The 22,952-nt window shown below is 33.5% G+C and overlaps 1 protein-coding gene across 4 annotated transcripts in view; it reads left to right on the top strand.

Moving 5' to 3' along the window:
- The first annotated feature begins 767 nt into the window (after window positions 1-767).
- LOC118200564 (phosphatidylinositol-3,5-bisphosphate 3-phosphatase MTMR14-like) overlaps window positions 768-22,952 on the top strand; it is a 46,862-nt gene continuing 24,677 nt past the window's right edge. For 3 of the 4 annotated variants that reach the window (XM_085827711.1, XM_085827710.1, XM_035372528.2), the window contains exons 1-9: window positions 768-947; window positions 1,551-1,610; window positions 1,698-1,804; window positions 5,985-6,081; window positions 9,695-9,765; window positions 13,116-13,178; window positions 17,676-17,789; window positions 17,907-17,977; window positions 20,352-20,419. In XM_085827711.1, the coding sequence (XP_085683837.1) occupies window positions 816-947; window positions 1,551-1,610; window positions 1,698-1,804; window positions 5,985-6,081; window positions 9,695-9,765; window positions 13,116-13,178; window positions 17,676-17,789; window positions 17,907-17,977; window positions 20,352-20,419 (783 nt within the window). In that variant the 5' untranslated portion in view covers window positions 768-815. Of the gene's footprint in view, window positions 1,071-1,550; window positions 1,611-1,697; window positions 1,805-5,984; window positions 6,082-9,694; window positions 9,766-13,115; window positions 13,179-17,675; window positions 17,790-17,906; window positions 17,978-20,351; window positions 20,420-22,952 lie in introns of all 4 variants that reach the window. The other variant, XM_085827712.1, reaches the window with a different exon arrangement.

Here is a 22,952-nt window from a genome sequence, read left to right as displayed (position 1 = left end):
CAACAATAATTACAGCAGATGGCGTTTTTTAGCTTTAAATCGGTCGCGAGCAATTTCTATTAAATTTCTGCTTCTCGAGATTTCTGGAAAGCAAAACAGTGGAATTACGATCATAGTTAAAATAGTAGTCAATTACATACATTCAAATGAAATATAAATTACGAGATCAACTTTTATTCAATATTAAATGCAGGTGCTCCTTCATTTTTACTGCATTTCACGTTCTGCATTGGAAGGCGAAATAAAACTATTGTAATTATATTTCTACTCAAAATATCTAACTAAATACAAAATTCATATTCGTAAGGCAGGAGGCTTATTGTTCTCTCATGTTTTGTGTCTAAGATTTTATTCTAAGGATATTTCTAAACAATGCTATTTTAGCAATATGAGATATATTTATTTATATAGTTTATATTTTTCGTCAATAAAATTTTGTACACTGTTAAAATCCTATTTTTTCTTCTCTCTGGTACTTGATTAACAAAACAAATCGTGTAGATGTTTACTTGTTTCTTTATTTTGCTTTTTATTCGCATTACAAATAAAAAGAACATTTAATAAATAACCTTTAAATACTTCAAGCAGCTATAAATTAATTTTATTGCGAACAATTCGACGTAAGAGATTTACGTAGGAAATGTATTTTAAATTACACATTTTCGGAAAAAAGATTTGCATATTGAAGCTTATTGGTTATTCCCAAGATAGAGCTTAGAATACGAATTTATAAATATCTCGCATAATACTTTTAACGATTTATTTTGTGAAAGAATCTACTGAGTTCGTCGTAGCATGATACATTTTTTTAAGTGATGGCAGAAGGAGGAGTGGAACAACGGGACATTGCGGGTGAAGGGAATAACTGGTTAGTCAACGAAACTGACGTCAGAATGTTGATGGACAAAGTAGCACGCCACCGCTATTACAAATCGGATAATGATTCGGTATTTTATAACTCTTTTTAACCCATCTTGTTATATATTTTCTCAAGCTGTATAAATCTATATAAAAGCTAAAACGTGAACCAACATTTAAATTCAGTTTTGTGTTACGCCAAAAATATTAGTGTAAGTTTATTTCATATTTGTTAAAATCTTAAATATGCATTAATTCCTATGTATTTTCTGTTTTCCTGTTTCAAATCGTTTAATTTTGATGTAAATGTTTTTGAAATGCAACAAAATTAATCTTTTCTAGTGTAACATTCTAAAGTGATATGTAATGTCTGAAAGCAAAGCAACTTAAATGCAAAACATTTAGATATTAAACTATGAAGTTTCAGATAGTGCAGATGTAATATGAAGTTACTTCATTTTGAGTGTTTTGTCAAATACTGATTAATTAATGCATAATATTTTAATTTCAGAACTTTAATTATGTGTATGTAAAAGTAGTTGTAATTTTAACAGTTAATTATACAGCCATCTAATTGACCTTTGGCAGTTTTACGAAGTTAACTATTAAGTGCTATTTTAAGTACTAATCATAATGACTATTTTAATTAGCAAAGGGCATAATTTCCTTATTAAAGAATTCTTAAATTTCAGGAGAGTGTATCCATTATGAACATGTGTACAATGCTCTTTGAAAGAGACTATGAATGTCAGGTGAGTTTTGTAACAAAGTTGTTTAAAACTTTTAACATACCCTAAAAGTTTTCAAGTGTTTCGTTAAATGTAAAATCTCTATCACAGCATCTAGATAATCAGCGTGGGAAATTCTGCCCGACTTATCCAATGAACATAATTATTCCTGTAAAAGAGAGAGCAGACGTTGCTGAAGCGCAGTTTCCGAACACTAGGTAATTATTTTAAAAAACTATTCCTTATAATGAAACAAATCGGTTTTATATTTATTTTTTGCAGTGTACTTTTAATTTCCCCAATGACGAAACTTTGATTCTATGTCTTAACCTTTTCTTCCCGAACGGTACACATGTGTACCACTGATGTTTAAAAATATCTGCAGGACGTATTTAAGATTATAACTAATCGAAAAGTGTACCACTACGGTATTTTAAGTACCACAGCAGCCCCCTCAGTGTTTAACATGCGGATTTCACTAAATGTAAGGTTATGTTTGTTAATAAACCAGTGAGTGCCTGCATTATACATTTTACTGTAAATTTGTGCAAGAATAAACTTGATTTTATACGTAATTTTACTGTAATGCTTATAAAATGTTTAGAAAAGAAATAGAATATCCGGTCTGTATGAATTACTTAAAATTATTTATCTTTTTTTTATTTCGCGTATATATACCAAATGGTATAATTACCGGTACAAATGTGTGTTTAGGTTTGTAATCAAAATTTTTATTTTAGCTTTAATTTGGCTCGCCCATTGATGCAAAAACAACTAGAAGCTAAAGCTGAAAGATTAGGTGAATCAGGTTCAGGGACGAAAAGGTTGAGCTTGTGTGCAAGCGCGATCGAAGAAGTAACGTGATGCAGAATTTTAGTAATAATTACCTGATTTACTATTTAATGTCTTATGCTATGAATGCATTACGTTGCCGCATACAAAAAATATTTCTTTTTTGCTGTGAAGAAATCTTGTGGTCTTATGAAATCTGTTTTTGTAGAGTGAGTGCACCGGTATGATGGCTTCAGACCACGAACATGAACCAAACGGAGGATACTTGGCTCCCTTTGGTCAGTACCGAGGGATAGCCTACGACATACCTATATTCTCTTTGTTGGTAACTTCTTGCCAGTCGCCATTAACTTCTGCTGCTTTTTCCAAAACTGCTTCTAAAATTGTATTCCTGAATGAATTTGAGAGAATTATGCCTCCTTAGATAGCCTCTAGTGTTTGGGGCATTAATTACCGTTTAAGGGCATTTTAAGCCTAGGTCTAGGAACCGCATCCTTCCTAGTGTACTGTCGGTCGTCATCTAGAAATCGTTTTAATCACGCAAGCATTTTTCAATAATTCTGAAAAGTATTCAAATTACTGCTGTTTTGTTCTTAATGTTGGTAGAGTTTTGTTGTTCGATATTTCAGTAATCTACCTTTAATGATTGAAAATACTATTTGAAAAGGAAGCTGGAGCTTCTTTTCAATAAAAAGAGCTGATTAGTTTCTCCCTCGCTTTGCTGTAAGAAATGGGTTCAACTTCCAGGAATTCTTATTTTACTATCCTCTAATGGCCGAGCAGTAAAAATCGCTGTGAACGCTGCAATTTGATCTAGGTCAGATTTCAGACTAGCTGCATGGGCATTTTTCGTGATTTTCTTTCAAACATAGATATGAGCTTGTTTTCCTTAGAAAGCCCTCCGCCAAGGACTAGGCAGAGGGTTCTAGCCATGGTCTTCCGTAATCAAATAATCCAAATAAGTAACTCTAAGTTTACCTGCGACTCATTCCACATTTGTTCTTGGTTGTTAACACTTTTCACTAGAAGGTGACTCACTCACCATATTCGATGCCGCAACTGAAGAGGCCACTCACCACTTTGTTTGATGCGGAAACTCGATGGGCCGCAATAACCGTTTACGTTTAGTTTCATCGAAGCGGGTTCCTACACTCTTTCTGTATAATCTTAAATGTAAAATGATATCCCTTTAAATGGAGATAAGATTTTCAGCTAATACTTTGGAATATGGTAACAAGTAGTTTGGTGACATTTTGGTAAGGCGATAAACGTTACTAGCTAGGACTTTAGCAGTGTACATGGATAAAGTCAAGAGTGTGCGCAATGCCAATTTTTGTGCAATTCTGGGATGTTTTTTTAAGTGAAAATAGATCGATGTGTACATGGATACTGTGTATGTGCAATTCTTAAAAACGCGTAAAGCAGTTTGCGATTCTGCCCTTTCTCCCAATTTCGCACCTAATCTTCGTCATGATTAAGCTCTTTTGTTCCCTAAAAATTCTAGCATAAGCGTAATTCGGCTAGCAGATTGTTGGAAAAAAATGTTGAGCAAAAAAGAAACATGCCTTTTCTTCGTGAAAACAAAATGGCGTCCAAACAAAAACTAGCAGGTTGCTGTAGCAGGGTTGGTCGCAAAATTTTCGCCAAAAATTCACCAAGTTACCATAATCCAATAATTAACCAGATTTTCTTATCTGAAATCTTTTTTCTTATCTATCACAAAATTTGTTTTCGGAGAAATGAGCCATACATTATTGTAATACTTGGTCCGACAATTCGGGCATGCATCTTGGTAATTGTTACAAGAAACATAACACAGAAAAATTAGATTAATATTTAAGAAATTACGTTTATAAAGGTATAAAGATGTATAAAACGTTAAAATATCAAAATTTTATACATTTGTGTCTAATGATTTCAAGTTTCTTTTAAGAAATGCGTCAAAAAGGCAGCGAAACGCCTCGAGTTGCTCATGCGCCGCCGGGAAAAAGGCCACGAGAGCAAAGGCTGAACAAGTTTCTGGAAGTTTTCTCAAATGTAGCATAATTGCGAGTCTATTCTCTTTTGTCTTGTAGGCATCTTTACTCACAACCTGTTAACTCTGTGATTTGCCATAATAAGAAACTTACGACATTCTAAAACTTAACTTTTGCCAACTACCGAGCTGTAAGAATTCGCCAATGAAGACTTCAGCAGATAACATTTATTTCCTTTGCCGTAACCTAGACCGCAAAATTTAGCCTCAGTTATCCGATGAAACACAAAATCGATCGGTATTAAAGATAGTTTGAAAAAAAATCCATTTTTAACTAATGTTAAAAGTGTGTAAACAATAGTTGTGCAAACAATAAATGTACATAGTTTTTCATCGAACTAATCTTTCGCTTTTTAACCATTGATATTTTGGAGAGTATTTGAATTAACTGGTATTGGTAAATTTGGAATTGGTATCGAAGGTAAAAAATTCGTTATTTAGTTGGTCAGCAATTGTGTAACAAGAAATTACGTTAAATTGAAATTCATTATTCAAATTTTTATTAAAATGTTTGTATTAAATGCTAAAAGGTCCATAATTTTTAAGGTTTGCAGTAAGGAAAATATTTTTCTTTCGAATCGAAATAGTCATATTTTCAGATGAATCTGTTTTTTAAATGCTAAGTCAAGATTTATTTGAGATATATTAATTTTCTATCTTCGCGAATTATTCATAAAATGAAAACCTAAGCATTGTGGCTGCGATTTTGCCTTTTTTATATTTACAGTGCATCTTAATGGAACATGTCCAAAATTCGGCTGAAAAATTTGTGAAAATTGAACGATTTCGACAATTCAAACTTTTAAAATAAGTGGCCCACCAGTGGCCGAGTGGTTAAGATCCCTGAATTCTGGTAGCTCGATCTGGTTTGAGTACAAAACCAAACGTGCGGGCTGCCTAACGTGATTGCATGCCTAACGTTTCTGCATGATTGGTTTTGTTTTTTCCCGCGAGTAAACAGGAATGAGCTACTCTTCCTTGGAAAGTCCTCCAAGAATGTATCCCTCCTCGTAGACGGATAGTCCACGTGGCTTTGCTATGTCCAAATAGCCTAACTTAACATACACGTTGTAAAGAGTGTTCCTTTTAACTAATTATTTCGCTCTTCAGGGACATGAGCAAGAGACGTCAATGTATACTGTAAGTAGAAATAAAACAGAAGTATGATTAAAAAAGGCGAGGAATTCAATGTATATTGAAGAATTATCTGTAAACCTGTGATCACGTTCCCTTTCCCTAAGAGCAAGTAAACTGCTGAAACAAATTTCAACAAACGAAGGAAATGTAATATTCGAATTAAAATTATCAAGAAATTCGTCGGTAGTTTACCAGACAGCACTTCAGAACTAAAATTCTGAAGTGGAAAACTTTAGGATATCATGGGATATTAAATTTAATGTGTGTATCTACTTCTGATTTTGTGTATTTCTTACATACATGCAAGAAAGTGTAATATACAAGAAAATAATGAATTGAATTGATATGTTCAATGTTTTTAGTTATCAGATTGTAAAGCTGAAATTCCTTTAAAGTGATTGGAACTCTTTCAAATTTTATATTGCAATTTCTAGCTTCGATGTTGATGAATTCATTCCACTGGTTGAGCAATCGCACCTTTGTAGACGCAAACACAGGTTTCCTGTACCTGTTATCTTATTTGAAGGGAAGGTAAGATCTACATTATCATTTTTGATGCGTGATTATATACTAATTTTGGTTGCCAGATAGAACTTCCGTAATTTAACTTTCATTGAACTCTCATTGACATTTCCGCTGTATATTCCTGGTAATGTGTGCATTAAACTTTAATTCCTAATGCTTTGACTATTTAATCTGAATCAACTATTTGAAATTTCATTTATTCACGTTATTGATGCTCACCACTGAATACTTCATAGAAGAGCCATGATGCTCCTATAATAAATAGGAATCTTTTGGTAGAAACTATTATTAAAGTTCTAAAAATGGGAATTTACAAATGCATTTAAAAAAGGCCTTTTTCAAGTCAACATAAATTAACATTTAATGTGGAAAGTAAGATAAAATTACAAGCATTAAATTTATAAATTTGGTGATTTGTAGCATTCAAAATCAGGAAACATCAGCATCAGAAATCCTCCAAATTATTCGAATAGTGAATGTGAAATTTGTATAAAAGTCTTCAGAACCGTCTGGAGATTTTTAAAAATCTCGAGTTCCATGTCTTGAAATTTTTTAATAAATCACGAATAAAAGTACTTTCGTTCAGCTGTTATATCTTAAGTCTGAATATCTCCTCTCCAAATTAGTGAAATTTGTACCCATTTCATAGTTATAACAAATACCTAATGCAAAAGCTAATTGTATCAGATAGTTTGCAGAAGCAATTTATCAGAAGCTGAGCAATTTAGGGCAAAAACATCGGTTGATATTAGTTTCTAATGTCATGACTTATGACCAAGTTTCGTGGAAGGAAATATCAAGTAGGATCAGTAACTGGCTTGAAAATTAAAAATACTATGCTAAAGGTAATCTGAGTGTATTACCTTCTGTCGCTCACAAAAACAAGAACCTGTTAAAGGGAACCTGGAGTTTCTGATCTGTAAAGTAAATTGATTATAACTATAATTCTTTCTGAAGAATATGGCAAAATAAGTTATGCTTTGCAAATGCTAAAATATGCATTTTTAGGAAACCGATATTCGTTAAATCTATGAAATTTAAATTTTAAGTAATATATTTAAATTTTGTTTCATTGAAAATTGCCCAAAATAGAATACAATTTTTCCGACCGATTTAAAAACTGTGTGGATTATCCACTCAAAGTGGATCTTATTCGCGTATGTGATGTGAAAAAAGAAAAATATTCTATTAGGTAAATGATAAAAGAAATTGTTTCAGAAGTTGAAATGGTAATTATCTATTATAATCTAAAGTTTCCTTGACGGCAATGTTTTTCGCCAAGAAACATCAAGAGCAAGTCCTAAAATTAAAATGAATAAGCTCAAAATATTGCAATTTACTTCAAAAGAATTGCATTCTGTAATAAAGGAAAGGATGTGAAAAAATTCCTATATTTTTCTAGGGGGAGTAGTTATCGGAGCAAATGATTGTCGGTGGCATTTAACGAGATTGTTTTTTTGAATAGAGGTAATTGGAGAATATGGATCAATATTTACAGATTGTTTTACGGAATATACGGCGTAACATTATAAAGGAGACGTTGGAAAGAGTATAATGTTTAGGGGAGACGACTGCGATACCAAAGGATACGGGTTCGAATCCCAGAGAAAATATGTGGCTTTGTCCGTCCCCTCATAGGAATAAAGGTGACTTACCTATCAGATGCCTCCATAATAAAGTGACCACCGCTTCTGGCCTTGGTAGTGGTCAACGTCTCTGAACGGTTTGAGACCGCCACTGTGTGTGTGGGGAGGGGAGATTAAGTGACGGTTAGGAAAATACCATTACAAAGTTTATCTGTAGGAAAATTCTTGACACCAAGAAAATGCGAACCAAAATAATAAACTAGATGTCCTTTATTATATCATGGTTTCGCATCCTTTGTTTAACCTAGAGAAGCTAAAGATAAACATTAAGCAGACTGAGCTTTCCATTCAGCGTTGTATTTTAATTGACTATAACTTAGAAACATTGTCTTAAACTGGCGGTTTTCCCCCTCATGTTACTCATTGATACCGTCTTGAAAAAATAGTCAAAACTCTAATTTTTCAAACTACTATACTGATTTCAACATATCGCGGCTGATAACTAACGTAGAGCTTAGTAACCGCGCGAAGTATTTATCCAGTATCTACATTTCTGCTGATACCTTGCCGTAGTATGAGGCTGGATATCACTTATAAAACAATCACTATGAATTTGATCTCGCGTATGTTACGACTGCGTATGTAGTTTTTCAAATTCCCTGAACAAGATGAGAGTACACATTTTGGAGCTACTTCATTCCAAAACTATTCTAGTCGCTAATAAGAGGCCCCATACGTGTCCCCAGCCGTCTCTTTTCCTACAATTAGTATTAACGGTACGCTTATTAATAATTATTCAGTAATAACTAAATTAAATTCCTTCATACTCAAAATAGTTCTATTTTTAAATGTGACTGTTTCATTTATTTTAATATGCGAGGAGGGTCCGAATGGGTAAAGTAGCTGAACACTAGCAGTCAGACCTACTTTTTAACCTCGTCGAGCAGGTTCGCTGCATTAATGTTTTTGCTATTTTCAAGTGTAACTTAAATGATTCGAGACGCCTTCCAAGAAAGCATACCTTTGCGTTAGGTATCAATCATATGCTTTGCCGTTACTGATGAAACGTCCTGAAAGATTACCATATGCAAAGAAAGCCATTGTTAGTATATTAATTTAACTAGATCATATTGCAAGACACTTAATTCCCACATACAGCTTTGAATATTTGTCCTTTCTTTAAAATATTTTTATAAATTTGAATTTTCCAATTTAAATTATTTCTGTGAAAATTATTTGAAATATATCCTGTGTCTCTCTACTTCATAAGTAAACTAAAAGTATATTTTGGTTTTCAAGACGCTCGGTATTTAATATGAAGTATTTTTATTTTAAATATGTTTATCTTTCCCAAATCAGTCTTTACACACATGGATAATTTAGATTATTTTATTTAATATGTGTACACTTCAGTGCTTTCATGCATTGTGCCCTCAATGCAAAAGTTGTTTCGATTATGTCTGCGAACAACTCTTTTTTTTTCCAATGATAACTTCTGTTGCACGAATTTCTTGGTCGGTTCACGGTCATGTTTTCGCCTTGTTTATTGAAGAGATAAATCACCTTCCCGTTACTTCTGAAGTTTTTCGCGAAATGTCATTTCAAGATTTTCAGTCTTGCGGAAATGCTGAGTAGCTTGGGAACTGGGGAGGGGGGGGAAATAAGGCACCGGAATTCGGGGTATTACGGTACTTCATAATTCATTTTGCCTGATCTTTTCATTAGTTTTTCAAAACATACTATCGTAATAAACTAAATTTGATCCTACGTTTGGCGCAAATTATCTTAACATGTCTTGTGCTGTAATTAACCGTACACCGTTTACCTATCGTACATTGAGAGGCTTAGGTTCCATAACTGTGCACTAATAATTCATCCCAGGTTAAGATTTCCTTTAAAAATACTGACGGTATAGATTTTTATGGTTCCTGCGAGTGTTTAAGCTGGTTTCTTTTTAAGTTCTTAACGAAAGTTTTTCTCTTAAGGTTCAGCTGTTTTCCACAAATAATTAACCAATGTTTCTTCAATTTTAGTATATTTGCCGTTCTGCCTCAATCTATAGTAACGTGGCGTCACAATGGTCCGAGGAGGATGGAAGACACAAGTAAGCATAAACATTTCCATATCATTTGCTTCAACTTTTACTTCCCTCTCCTAGAAAGGTGAATTGAAATTATACGGAGTGATGTATTTTACAGTATGATTTGTTCTTGTGATACATAAAAAAAAAAGAATACGTACCATGGTTACATGATCGTGAAATTAAAAACATCAGTAATGCATAATAGCAAATTTCTGATGTTAAAAAAGGTTGGAATAGTGGGTAGAATGGAAAATCCAGTTTACTAATATTGGAAATAGAAAGTTGTTTCGTGGATGATTATAGAAGGCAGCTTATGACATCTTTCACACTACCTTTCACCAATTTCTTTACTTATAGTAATCAAAGTAGTCATTATTCGACTTTTCGCATTGCTTATGTATTTCCTGGGAAGAATGACTTTCTCGGAAGTTACGCGTTGAATTACTGACGTGATATTAAACAAAACGAATGCGACTAAAAGAAACTACAAATGCTGTGGAATTTTGACGTCGGCTTCCTTGGATCTATTTGTGTTCGCGTTAATGTAAGCCATACGTTACGTAACGAGCAAATTCAGACGCAGGTAGCAAATGCAACCTAAAGCGACACAGCGATACGGGAGTGCATTTGTACGCGTTGCGGAAATTCTTGATTCATAAAGTAATCTGTCTATCCAGAATTTCCATGCTAACGTTATACGATCAGCTTTGAATTCTGGATCCTTACCGCTTGCATGGATTGCAAGTAGTATTTTTTAAGATGTAAGAAAAATACAGAAAAGTGTATTTTTGAAAACAACCTTAGTTCCTTGAAAAAAGATTGTGATATTGAAGCTAACATTTCGTAAACCCTGTAACATTCTTTTACAAATTCTTTTATATTTCTTTACTAAATACCGGCGTTACATTTTATGCATGATGTAAAATTAAGGTATAGCTTCAATTAATCGGCCATTTCTGGAACATTTAAGCAAAAAGAAATACTCCGTCGGAACTTCTGACTTAGCTTGTTTTTGTAACTTGCCATTTAAAAGTTAATTGTGTTGTAGATTCACCAGTGTGTTCGCCGTGATTTAAAAATCGCTTATTCGCGTTTGAAACAGAACAGCCTTAAATAATTCTGTATATATGTCTGTGTGTATGTATATTTATGCAAGTAAATTTGTAGATAAAGTATCTTAAACTTCTGTTATTTCAGAATTAAATACTTGCAAGAAAATTTTAATTTCTCATTGCAAAAAAAAGCAAACAATTAAAATAACTTTTTATTGTATAGTAGCGGGAACAAAAATGAGTAGGAAAACCGCAGAAACTGCTATGGAGGGAGGCTGGAAGGTAGTAGACCAAACCTTTACATACCGAACTCGTGACCCCAAAATATATTTGTTAGCTTCCCTTCAGCGCTAGGAATGCAAACATGGATGCTCCACAAGTTTAAAAATTTTTTGTAAAATTCAAATAGGCCGTCATTTAAAAATTTAGTTTCCTATAAAAATTTTATAAACTGGCATTGCGCCAAGTGTGGAAAAATTCATAAGATTCACATTGGAACTAAAATTCACTTATAAATAATATACAACTTTTAACCTCTAATGAAGGTAAAATAGAGCATTCAGAAGTTCTAAAAAATAGCATTTTACATAACTCGCGAGTCCTTGATACCGCACCATATTTGGTACAATTTGAAATAAAACACGAACTGCAGACTTAAATCCTAACGCGTTATTGAATTTTTAGATCACTGTATGCGAGCGACTAATAGTAATGGTGAAATTATTTTCAATAAATCAGTTGATTGCTTTCTTCATTATATAAACTTCTGGCATAGTAAATGCGTAAATCTTTTAGCTTTAGAAAGAAAATATTTAAAAATTGCCGTATTAGTTCTGTGAAGTCCAAAGCTGCTTCTGTCTGTTACTTGTCAATATTTACTTGCATCTGAAAGAAACCATCAACGGCCGAACAGTAAAGTCTGTTAACAATGGTAGTTCGGAACTCTAATCCCAGCGAAAGGGTTTGGGTGTTAGGCGTTTTCATGGTTTTTCCTATGCATAATGTGAATACCAGCCATTTTTCCTTAGTCCCCCACGGAGGCCCCTTGAGTGCTTTATCATAACTAACCAAACCAACCTAACATCCGATTTTTTTCTTTTTGTTATATTTAACGCTACGGAATGGCTTTTTGCTTTTTAATGTCATTTATTGCGGGTTAAGTTATTCTGTTGTCTTTTATTGAGAGTTAAGTTTGCGCGGATGTCTTTTATCTGTGCGCAACATAGCACAAGTTACTCATGGGTGAAAGAGTATAGTCCATGACCTGCAGCGCTGACGGATGACAAATGGTGCCCACGGTGGTTCCAAATTAACCATTAATGGAAAACCTAGTGTCAGCAAAAGAGCAAACCTATAACTTATAAATTTCAAATACTGTTATGGGGTTGCTGCTTTAACAGACGATGCTCAAATGTTTCTCAAAAAATACGTCCAGTGGCTGTAGAACTTGATACGTACTGCCTTCAATGAACTCTTAAGAACTTGACGACATATACGCCACCGCAATGGTGTAATCTAGACTTTATTCTGTTGCCTAAACGCTTACGCCATCATGAAACCGGTGTTTATATTTGAAATCTTTGCTGTAAGATTACCTTAATCATAACCATGATACATGTTGTATCTTTATTTTGAGTGCATTTTATCAAGATTAGTCCAGAGTGAAATGATAAAGCTCACTTCACTCTGAACTAATCCTGCTAAAATTGCAAATAATTCCTTTTCCCCATGCTCCCAGTTTCGCCATTAGTTGACTAAATTATTACTAAACTGTGCTTATTCTACGTAACAATAAAATATTTCTGATTAAACTATACAGCATTTTCATGTTACAAGAAAGTTGGACATTATTTATTTGAATCAAAGTGCTGTGTTATCTGCGTAAACTAGATAGTTTTGCATCCAAAAAAAATCTGGTATCTGATTTTTAACTAAGCATTGGTTCATAGGCATTCAAAAAATCTTGTATCACTAATCTTCAACCGAAATAATTAGGATTTGGTGTTATAATTTGAACTAGGATAACATTTTATATGATCTCATAAAGCTTCCTGTAGGTAACTGACAATTCAATATGCTCTCAGTTAAATTACCAATCGCAATACTAGTGAACAATAGATGGTTCAGATTTTGTATTTGCCATGTGAATGATCCGAAAAACCGTCTTTGCACGAGTTATAATGAAAATATTTAGTTTCAAGAAAATACCTGTTAGGTACTCTATAAAGTTTCCTCCTTTCTTCAACCTATTTTCGTGAATTGTTTGTATAAATTTTGTAAATTAAAGCTCTGTACGAACATAAATGTTTATCTTTGCAGATCTTTCGAAAGCAAATATTTCGAATACGGGATGACTATTGATAGTGCAATCTATTTATTACAGTAAGTGAATTATTTTAGATCTAATTCCTGTCTGCATCTCAATATTGTATTAACATTTTATTTCGTATACGAGGGGCATAAGGCAAACTTTATTGCTGGTTGCTAGACAAACAGAACTTGCTACGTCACAAACTGCTACAAGGATTTTATCTAAACGTTAAACCTGGACCAGATCATGTGAAAGAATTTGTGTTCCATATAAGCCCATACCTACTGTATAGGGGTCTAGGACTTTTCAGCTTGGCCCTTTCGCAGACAGGCCAGTCCGCCGGCAGCTGATTTGCTTTGGGCTATTTCGTCGTCAAGTAGAAATGAAATACGTAATAAAAATTTACTTAATACCTAATGACATAATATTTTCACTATACCCAATTAAATATACACAATACACCTAATTATCACGTTTACCAAAATCCTCCAAAAATACTCTTCACATTACCCAAAATAATCAGTTCTGGGAAATATTTTAGTAATTCTAGATGCATTCAACTGCAAAAGCTTTTTCTTTCAATTTGAAATCTGATGTATACAATACGCAAACTAGGTTATCGAACAAAAATCTGAAAGCTTTTTTATATTACGCCCAAACGGGGAGCTTTTTTACATTTTGTACGTTACCTTTATCCATTAAATATATTCTTCACACTTAAACCATAAAATTCAACAGTAATATGCCAAGATATGAAAAGAGAATCTCTAATTTCTGAAATAGTCTCACGCTCTGGAGATAAATATGTTTTTTCCATACAGTGTTGCCATTGCTCACTTTGAAATCGTTGAGTTAATCAAAAACTCATAAATGCTTTACAAAATATGTAGATAAAGCAAATTCCAAATTCGGGCAGCTACGTACGTTATTCGAAATTGAATCGCTCTAGGTACCGTTTTATCCCAGTGCGAGAAACGTACATTTATGCAGATTCTTCATTATTTAATTTCTTTAAGTGTAATACAAGACGATAGTTTTCGATGCGAAATTCCAAAACGAAATTAATAGCCGAATAATATAATAGAGCAAAATATAACATAGGCATGTAAAGAAGAAAAAATTAAAAAAATGTCTCGACTTTAAAATAGTTAAACCAAATTATAGAACTAAATGTTATGGCTAGATACATATATCTATATTATTTCATAAGCATTGAAAGAAAAATTGTCTTGACGGCGAAGCGGCGCATAGTCTCATTCCGCTGGTTTTATACATAAGTACTGGTATATAGCCAATTCTTAATATTTTGGGAAATCAAAAAATCTAAAATATTTAGTTAAGGATATTTTGTATTAGACTGATTCTAATGTAATAAAACTTCATGAAAATGTTACACAATTTTTAGCGTGTGAAAATTCATAAATTACTTGTATGGGCATCTTTCGGTATAGCAGTTAAAACAATATTAAAGAAAATTACACGTTTGGAATCGCATGGATGATATTTAAAGGGGGTAAACTATAATTATTAGTTTATTAAACGAATCCTCAAAACAAGTCGAAAATGATGTTAAATATCCAAAATTTTGAAATTAAGTATCTGTTAATTTTTGGAGTAAAGTTGAACTTTTTTGAGTAGAAATTTCTTAAATTTAAATATGGGGAGGAGTTCTTATATTTTTATAAAACTGATTTTTAATAACATGCCGACAAATGAATAACTGGGTCATTTAAAACATATTTGTCATTTGAGGTATGTGTGTATAACTAACCCTTGAGAAAAACACACCGTGTGAGAATTTGTTGATACTGTGTACATTGAGTTTAAAATCAAATATTTGGAAATTTAAATTAGATGCTTCAATAATTAAAAAATTTAAGCGGATATTATGTAGTGCAAGTACCATCGCACCGAAATTTCGTCTAAAATTTAGGTTATTTTTGATAAAATGGTTCGAATGCTCTTGGAAAGTGCTAAGGAGAGGCCATGAAGAATCCCTGTGGTTTAACCATAATGTGAACGTGTAAAAGGTCTTCCTTTTCTTGTTTTTCTGGAAATGCATAGATTATGCATCTTAAGAAAAGTGAAATTGGATTGAATTTGCATAAATTTCAGCTTCAAAGCGTAAGCAAGTAAATTTTCTCGACTTATTTAAAACAGAAATAACGTTTTTGGAGAATTCCTTTCATTTTGTACAGAAATTTCTTTTACAGAAATAGAATTATTTCCTTTTGTGTATTTGAAATTAAGCGCAATAACCCAAAAAGCATTCTCAGTTGAGTTCTAGAACTTGGGTTACAGAGACTACACAAATGATTGCATTTCGGTTTTCTAATGGGCTGTGTTCCCAGTTAATTTAAATAATATGCAAGATCGTATTCTTGTTCTAATGTAAATATGCGAGGTATTAAACATTTACCTACTTTTAACTCCCTGTAAATGGCTGTGTTTTTCGTGAATGAATATTTTAAAGCCTCTTTTAAAGAAATTTTATCTGCTGGTAGAAGTAACACAATTCTGGCAATATAATGAAAATGTAAGTCTTTTTTGTAAAAATACTAAATTTTATTGAAATAAATTTTCCTAAAAAACGGAATACAAAGTAATTAAAAATGAATTCAGAGCATTATTCGGACGTTATACAATCTGTATAAAACTTCGTTAAATAAAATGGAATAAATTCCGCTTTACGGTTGCGCCGAATTTATTCGCTGGAAATGTTCCCACCTGGTTTTGAATATGTTTACTGTCGCTAAATGTAAAACGGAAATAATTTGTTCAATAATGTAGTCCAATTACATTGTCAGTATCTTAGTCAAAGTGCTGAATATAGAACTTGCACTAAAGCATATGAAATAATTGTAACAAATGTCTTTGCTGATGTAAACATGTCTTAGTCAAGCGATTTGAAAAGGAGAAACTATATCTGGCATATAACTAACATAATCTTTCCTTCCGAGATTTCTTTAAAACTGTTCTGTAATACATTTAAATTACTGAAACAACGCTGATGGAAAGAGACGGCTTCCGCCCTAATGCGACCTAATAGAGCGCCTATCGGAATTAAGTGCCGCCCCGCCCTTGATCAATCCACAATGTTGCGACCCCACAGAGCAAGGGCAGGCAAGGCATTACCAGTACGGTCCCTGCCGAGCCTTGCTCTGTTCTGAGAACCCTCAGGCCTTCTGTGAAGTCTGTTATCACTTTGAGCGCGGCGCCGAATTTGCTGTCTTTTTCGTTCAGCCGGCAGCGAGCTAAGCCGTAAATCTAAGCCGTATTTTTGTTTAGAATGTTTCATTACATTTCATTAAAACTAAATTTGATCACATTTCGTTGAGACTATTTGATTTCGTTGATTTATTTTTAACTTTAATACTGTCGGTTCCGCGGACCGACGCCAGCCAAACGAAAATTCCAGTGCCGCTCCCGAGGGACCGACGCCGGCTGCACGGAAAGTTCACTGCCGGTCCTGAAGGACCGGCGCCGCGCTCAACGTGTTATTATACCCCCGTGGTTGAGACTGCCTAGGTACAGATCCTAACCAATACTTCTCAAGCGGTTGCCTGAGTCAACCCCCCGGGGGGAAATTAATGAAACCCACAAAACTTTAAATAAAATTAGTAACGCAACAACCTTAAATTTGCTGTCGAGATCTTTCGAGAGCAAGCAGGTTCCCTCTTCTCCAGGAGCGACAAAAATTCTCGTTTTTGCTCTTGACAAAGAGGAGTTATCTGTTTGCTCTCGAAATCGATTGAGATCTCTACTAAATTACACCAAACTCAAGGTTGTTGCATCACTAATTTTGTTTTCATCTGGTGTTTCACTTCTGTTTTCAGATTAAATTTTTTTAACTCTTCAACCAAAGAATACTTTAACTGTGGCTAGTAACTTTGTTTTGCGCTTTGAAACTTTAAAAATATATATGAGAAATTATAACACTTACTGCCCTTTCCTCGCGGTAAATTTAATCTATGTTAATAATAAACAGACGAATCTTGATTTATTACTAGGGTTTAAGCTCACTAATTTGCTGTCTGTGTTAATCCTCTGCTCGTACGAAAGGATCTTATAGATCTTTTATAAATTCTTCAGTGAAAATTTGGATAAATTCCCGACACTGTAAAACTTTTCATTTCCTTGTTGTACAAATATACTTGATGCCATGAAAGAGATACAGCACTTTTATAGATTTACGACTCGTCTGACTCTAGGTGATTTGTTTACCTGAAATATTTATTCTCCTGAATGCATATTTTTGTTTGAAAACATTTCACGGTTCATATTAAAATTCATTATTTTTATTTAAATGACTATATTAATTACGAATTTAAAGCTTTATCCATAGCACATAATTTAAGAGCTTGTTATGAAGATCTTTCGATTTAAGATGCTTTCATTACCTGTAAAATCAAATTAGTATTTACAGCACTGCTGATCATTGTTACACCTTTCAGCAATCCGAAAGAATATTTGCCTGAGTATAACATCTACTTACATACCTTCATATTATTTTATCCGATTTGCAATCAATGATTTATTACTCCCAGATCCGATTCCTTTTTTTCTAGGAATGTTAAATTCCGAAGACAAATCATAAAGGATGTTGATGTCATGAGGTACTGTAACATACGTTACATTTTTGACTTGAGAATGGAAAACTCAATGCAAAGGCGTTCTCCAACGTAAGTGACCCCAACATTTCCTATGTATATTTAAAGTAGAATAAGAAAACAATTATTAAAGAATTCCCTATCTAAAATTAACTCCTTTTTTGTTTGTTTGTTTGTTTGTTTTTTTAGGGTGAATGCTTCAGAAGGTGTTTACTTGCAGTATTATACAGAATTCAAAAAAATTTCCGTACCTTACCCAGGTAAGTTTTCGTATACCTAAATTTATCAATCAGTTCTAAACTTCGTAAGTTGTGCAGTGCAAATTTTTCTTTCCAAAATAATGCTGTTTCCCTTTTCCAAAAGTTGGCCATATTAAGCATACAGGATTCGCTTGGAGACGTCCTAAGGCGGATTGTAATTTCTCCACCCAGAAAGGCGACTAAGCGGATGGGTTGCTTTGATTTAATGATTTTAATGAACGACGCGATGTTATCTCCTTGAGACAGAAGGCATGTCTTAGTGTAGACCTTTTCAAACGAAAATGGCTCGTATCACAAGAACATCACTAGAAACACATTAAGCCAGTCCGCTCATCGATATTCGAACCCAAGTCTATTTACTAGTACTTAAGTATCAGTTTCCCAAATCTTCCTCACTGCGGAACATTGTTCAAATTGCAAAATTTTTAAGAAACTCTAAATTTGGGGTTTCAGCTATGAGAAATTATAATTAAACTAAACAAAATAAGCATTTATTCCAATTTTTATATCGTGCATTATAATATCTGAATTTTTAATTTTATATAAAATGAGATAATAAATCCAATTATATTAAGCAAATATATACGGTTAAGCATTTTTAATTGCAATGTCTCTGATGGGTTCTAGTCTTCGAATTAAAACTTTTTTAATGTCTAACACAATTCTAGAAGCCTGGATTTTTATATCAGATATAGCGTCAAACGTTATGAGTTTATGTTTGGATTTTTCGTTCAACGTAAAAATTCGGCTGCCGAAGACTGCTTGCAAAGGCTGTTATCGAAAAATTAGTTTTCATTTTCTTTTAAAAGTTGTTTTAAGCTGTGTTAAACATCTAAAAACAATGTTTCGATGTTACCCAACACCGGTTTCACATCTAATCACGAAACGCTTAATGGCTGTTTGCAGAATAGATTGGGAAAAGCTGAATTATCTTTACCTTTCGCCGCTGGTGGCTCAGAAAGTGGTTGAAACCGCTGAAAATTGGAAATAATTGTTTGGTTCTAAATACTGGCTAACTCGATGGCTGTATTTGATATTTCATATTTACCATGTGGAATATAAATGCGACGCAGTTTCTCTTGTACGTCTACCCCAAAGCCAATCTCCTTTTGCCTTATAAGCAGATTATTTCTGTAACATGGTAGAGAATACGCCAGTTATCCTTTACGTGGGAATCTAAGTCTTACCTTGCACAATCTTGTAATTCTCTCAACTAATCATTTTGCTGTTCCGAATGAATCAAAATAAAATATGTGCAAACAATTCTAAAACTCTAAAAGACCATATTATATGCATTAACGGAAAATTGCTATTTCTGTAATCCGAGAAATGTTTCTGGTTTCGCCGTCAAAATTCTTTGAAAAAAGCTCGCATGCTTTTCGTTAACATATATTCAAACTAGTCATAGAAAACTCTTTATCAATTCCCTTTGTTCTTTGATCGGTAAGCTTTAATTATAGAAGGTGCGTAATATTTCAGGAAGATGAAACTTAAAATCCGATAAGCATGAGTGTTTAAACTTTAAATAAGCACACCTTACATGATTTTGTTAAATCTGTTAAATAAATTTAAATTTTTAAGTCTTATAAATTTGAAAAAAGTGTACTATTGCTGCTTTAAATTTGTAGTATTTTTAAGGAACTCCTTAAAACCGTACCAGCTGCAGAAAACAGCACGATTACAAAAAACCTGAACTAACAAATACTAAGCCTATAAAATTATTCTCACTAAATTACAAATCATTAGCATTGCTCGAATCCACTTGTAAGAAACTGATCTTTTAGAAAAATCTAAATTTATAAATTTAGATAACTTAATTCCGAAGAAAGTTATTTGCAAAATAAATGCAAAAATAAGCTCTTTGACGAAGAGATCATTTTATTCTCCTCTAATCGTCTAATGGCCATGTGTCTACAAATTAAGTTTTAAAGCTTTGCACTCAGTTCTACTGATGACAATTCAAAGATATACCTGTGATGTAAATAAGCCTCGTTTTCTTTAAGAAAGTTTCGTGACAGGATGTCTTTAAGGTAAGTAACCATCGGATGCTTTTCAACAGTAAACTGAAAGTCTCCGTCCCATCTTACGAACGTAAAAGGATGCTGAGATTTATTGTTCTGTAATTAGATTTGCACAAATATCCATTGCGGTGCTTTATTGAAATATATATTCTCCTACAAATCTGATTTAAAACTGAAGGAAAGTTCCTTTAAAAATTCAATGCAAATAAAGTACTTAGGGCACAATCTAGGTATTTCACAACTTAATCTTCTACAATTATCGAAATATGTTAATAATTTAACTGTTGAAGAAATCTTTCAGCGTGAAATATTTCTAAATGCTTAAAACTAATTTTCTTTAATTATCTTTTCAGAGGTCGCTTCGTTTAGAGACTTCTTCCTCAATCCAGAGATTGAAGAGCTATATTACGATTGGACTTCGGTATGTTTCAAATTTGAATTTCCTAAACAAATAGATGACATATAAACCAACTCGTGTTTAATATGAAATCTATTGTTGTTCATTTTAATTAAGAATATTATTGAATTTAAGATTCTCTTATGCTTTCATCTAACGCTATCGTTGAATATTTAACTGGCATATGATTCTTGAAGTAAATGAAACATCTCATTACTTTTCTTCGATGCTTCTCAAGCAAATACGCTTAGTGCAAGAGCAATCCTATTCTAAAAATAAAAAGTATTATACTAAGACTGTTTGAAAAGATTTGCAATAGCTTCCATTTCTGGTTCCGACATTGGAAATGCATTTAAGTTGTGGGAAGATTGTATAAACTTGCATTTGGACAGACTTTCCTTCTAGTATTCGGTCACAGGGAGTGAAAGTAACTTAAGTTTTCATAAGGCGAGTAAAGATTTCTGTTATATACGATAGGGATATAACTTGAAATTATAGTTGCGTGTTTCATCGTATTCAGACTATGGTTTAGTGTTTCAGGGGTACAGGTCCTTCAGGATGCTTACACGCAAATACATTTTGGCAGGTAATCCACTACATTGTCCATATTACACACTCTTGGGCAGACTATAAGGAATAACTATTACGAAAGCGTCTTGAAATCATCTGCCTGGGGATGAGAAAGGTATTACCGGACTTGTTAAAGAAATGTTGGTTTTGTACCAGGACAATGCTCGACTGCTTACTATGGCATTTGCACGCACCATCTGAAGTCGATCTGTCAAACCTAGATGTCTTCTAATCAAAATTTTAAAACTCGTGATTGATAGGCTTGCTGAGAATTGAAAAGACAGTTGCGCAGGATGAGGTTTCATTCGTATCAGAAAATGAAAGTCAACGCCAGCAGTGTTAAGTAGGATGCCCTTTTTTAAATACGTTAGACTCTGGAAAATGTAATTCATTGGGAAAATGCGGAGCGTAGAGGCATCTGATTTCGAAGGAGATCGGTGTCAAAACTCTTCAGCCTGCGTGCATAAGAAACACACTAAACATGGAAAATTTTGACCGTTCTCTAAATATCTTCCTTTAATGTGGCGGACTCGATTTCGTAAGAGACGAGAAACTTCAAAACGATGTTGATTCATTTGATTTTGAATTGGACTGTCTCACAATCTTTTCGGTTTGCTACTTTTGAGAAGTATTCAGCTACTGAGCACATATATAATAGAAACATTAAAAAGATATTATACAGTGGGTAAAAAATGTATTGGCAATTGTCTAATTTATCATATTAGCTAATAAAGGAAATGCTGGACACAAAGAACGCAGGAGGTAAACGTACAAATCTAACGACACTTTCATTTTAATATTTTTAACACAAAATGTACAACAAACGTAAATTTGCTTGTCAAAACGTATTGGGCAAGATCATACAGTAAAAATGTGGGAACAAAATTTAATGCTTTGTATTCATACCAGTTGCATTTAAACAGCTTTTTTAATCTATTTCACAAAGAAAACCATTGTACTATTGGGAAAAGTCTTGGTTGTACTATTGGGGAATTTTGTGCCATTCTTGCAGGTGTATAAGCTTAATATAATCTATACACGAAATTTTGTTTCCTGACTTCTACGTTCAATTTTCATAAATGTTTAATCGGATGATTGAGGCGGTGTCTTTAACTGGAAATGCGGATGAGGGGTTAGAGAAACTACTCCCAGGTGAGGTTCGCTGTATGCTTAGGGTCATTGCATTGCCGAAATGCAAATGATGTTCCTAAGCCAAGGTTTGAGGCACTGAATTTGAATTATGGCGCAATACGTCAACGTACGTACGTGCTGTCATAATACCATCAATAAAGCAGATTACCAACTCTGCTTGTATGGTGTGCGGCCATACAGCCCCAAACTACGGCGATCTCTCCACCATATTTCACAGTCGGTGTTAAGTGATTTTTTTTTCATTTCGGAGCTTGGATTTCTCCACATATACTGTCGTCCATCTTTTCCGAAAATGTTGAACTTCGATACTTTGGAGAAAATAACTCTATTCTACAACTCATCTGTTAAATTAATGAGATTTTGCAAAATGTTATTGATTTAGCAGACGAGTTTTAGAACAGAAAATCTTTTTCTCCTGTTTATCTCTGAAATTAAAACGTTTCTTTCTAGCTGGCCTTCCATAATAAATTCCTTCATGTAAAAACATTTATTATAGTCTGTGCACTAAAAGTTTTATGCGAAGTATTAGCAATATCTTTGCCTAACCGGGGTGCACTTATTTTAGGATTTCTCTTTATCTCTTTGAAAACGCCACGTGTTTTCCCTTGCAGAAAATGCTAGAAGCCGTACACTTCTAATCTTATTTTCTGTCGATCCTGTCTCGTTGAACGTTTTTCAACTCTTCGAACAGTAAATAAACTATTCAGTTCAGTTGTAGTCCTATAGCACGATAAGTTAGACCCTCATTTCTGAGCTGAATAATCACGTTTTTAACGTTAACTCCCAAACCTTTCGACTTCGAAGCCATTTTATCACAGTATTAACAAAATAACGT

The sequence above is a fragment of the Stegodyphus dumicola genome, chromosome 12 (assembly GCF_044657685.1).
Source record: "Stegodyphus dumicola isolate Sdum_Otavi_A_Nest chromosome 12, ASM4465768v1".
In the NCBI taxonomy this organism is placed as follows: domain Eukaryota; kingdom Metazoa; phylum Arthropoda; class Arachnida; order Araneae; family Eresidae; genus Stegodyphus; species Stegodyphus dumicola.
The sequence above is the reverse complement of the archived record's forward strand: the minus strand, read 5'-3'. Positions and strand labels throughout refer to the sequence as shown.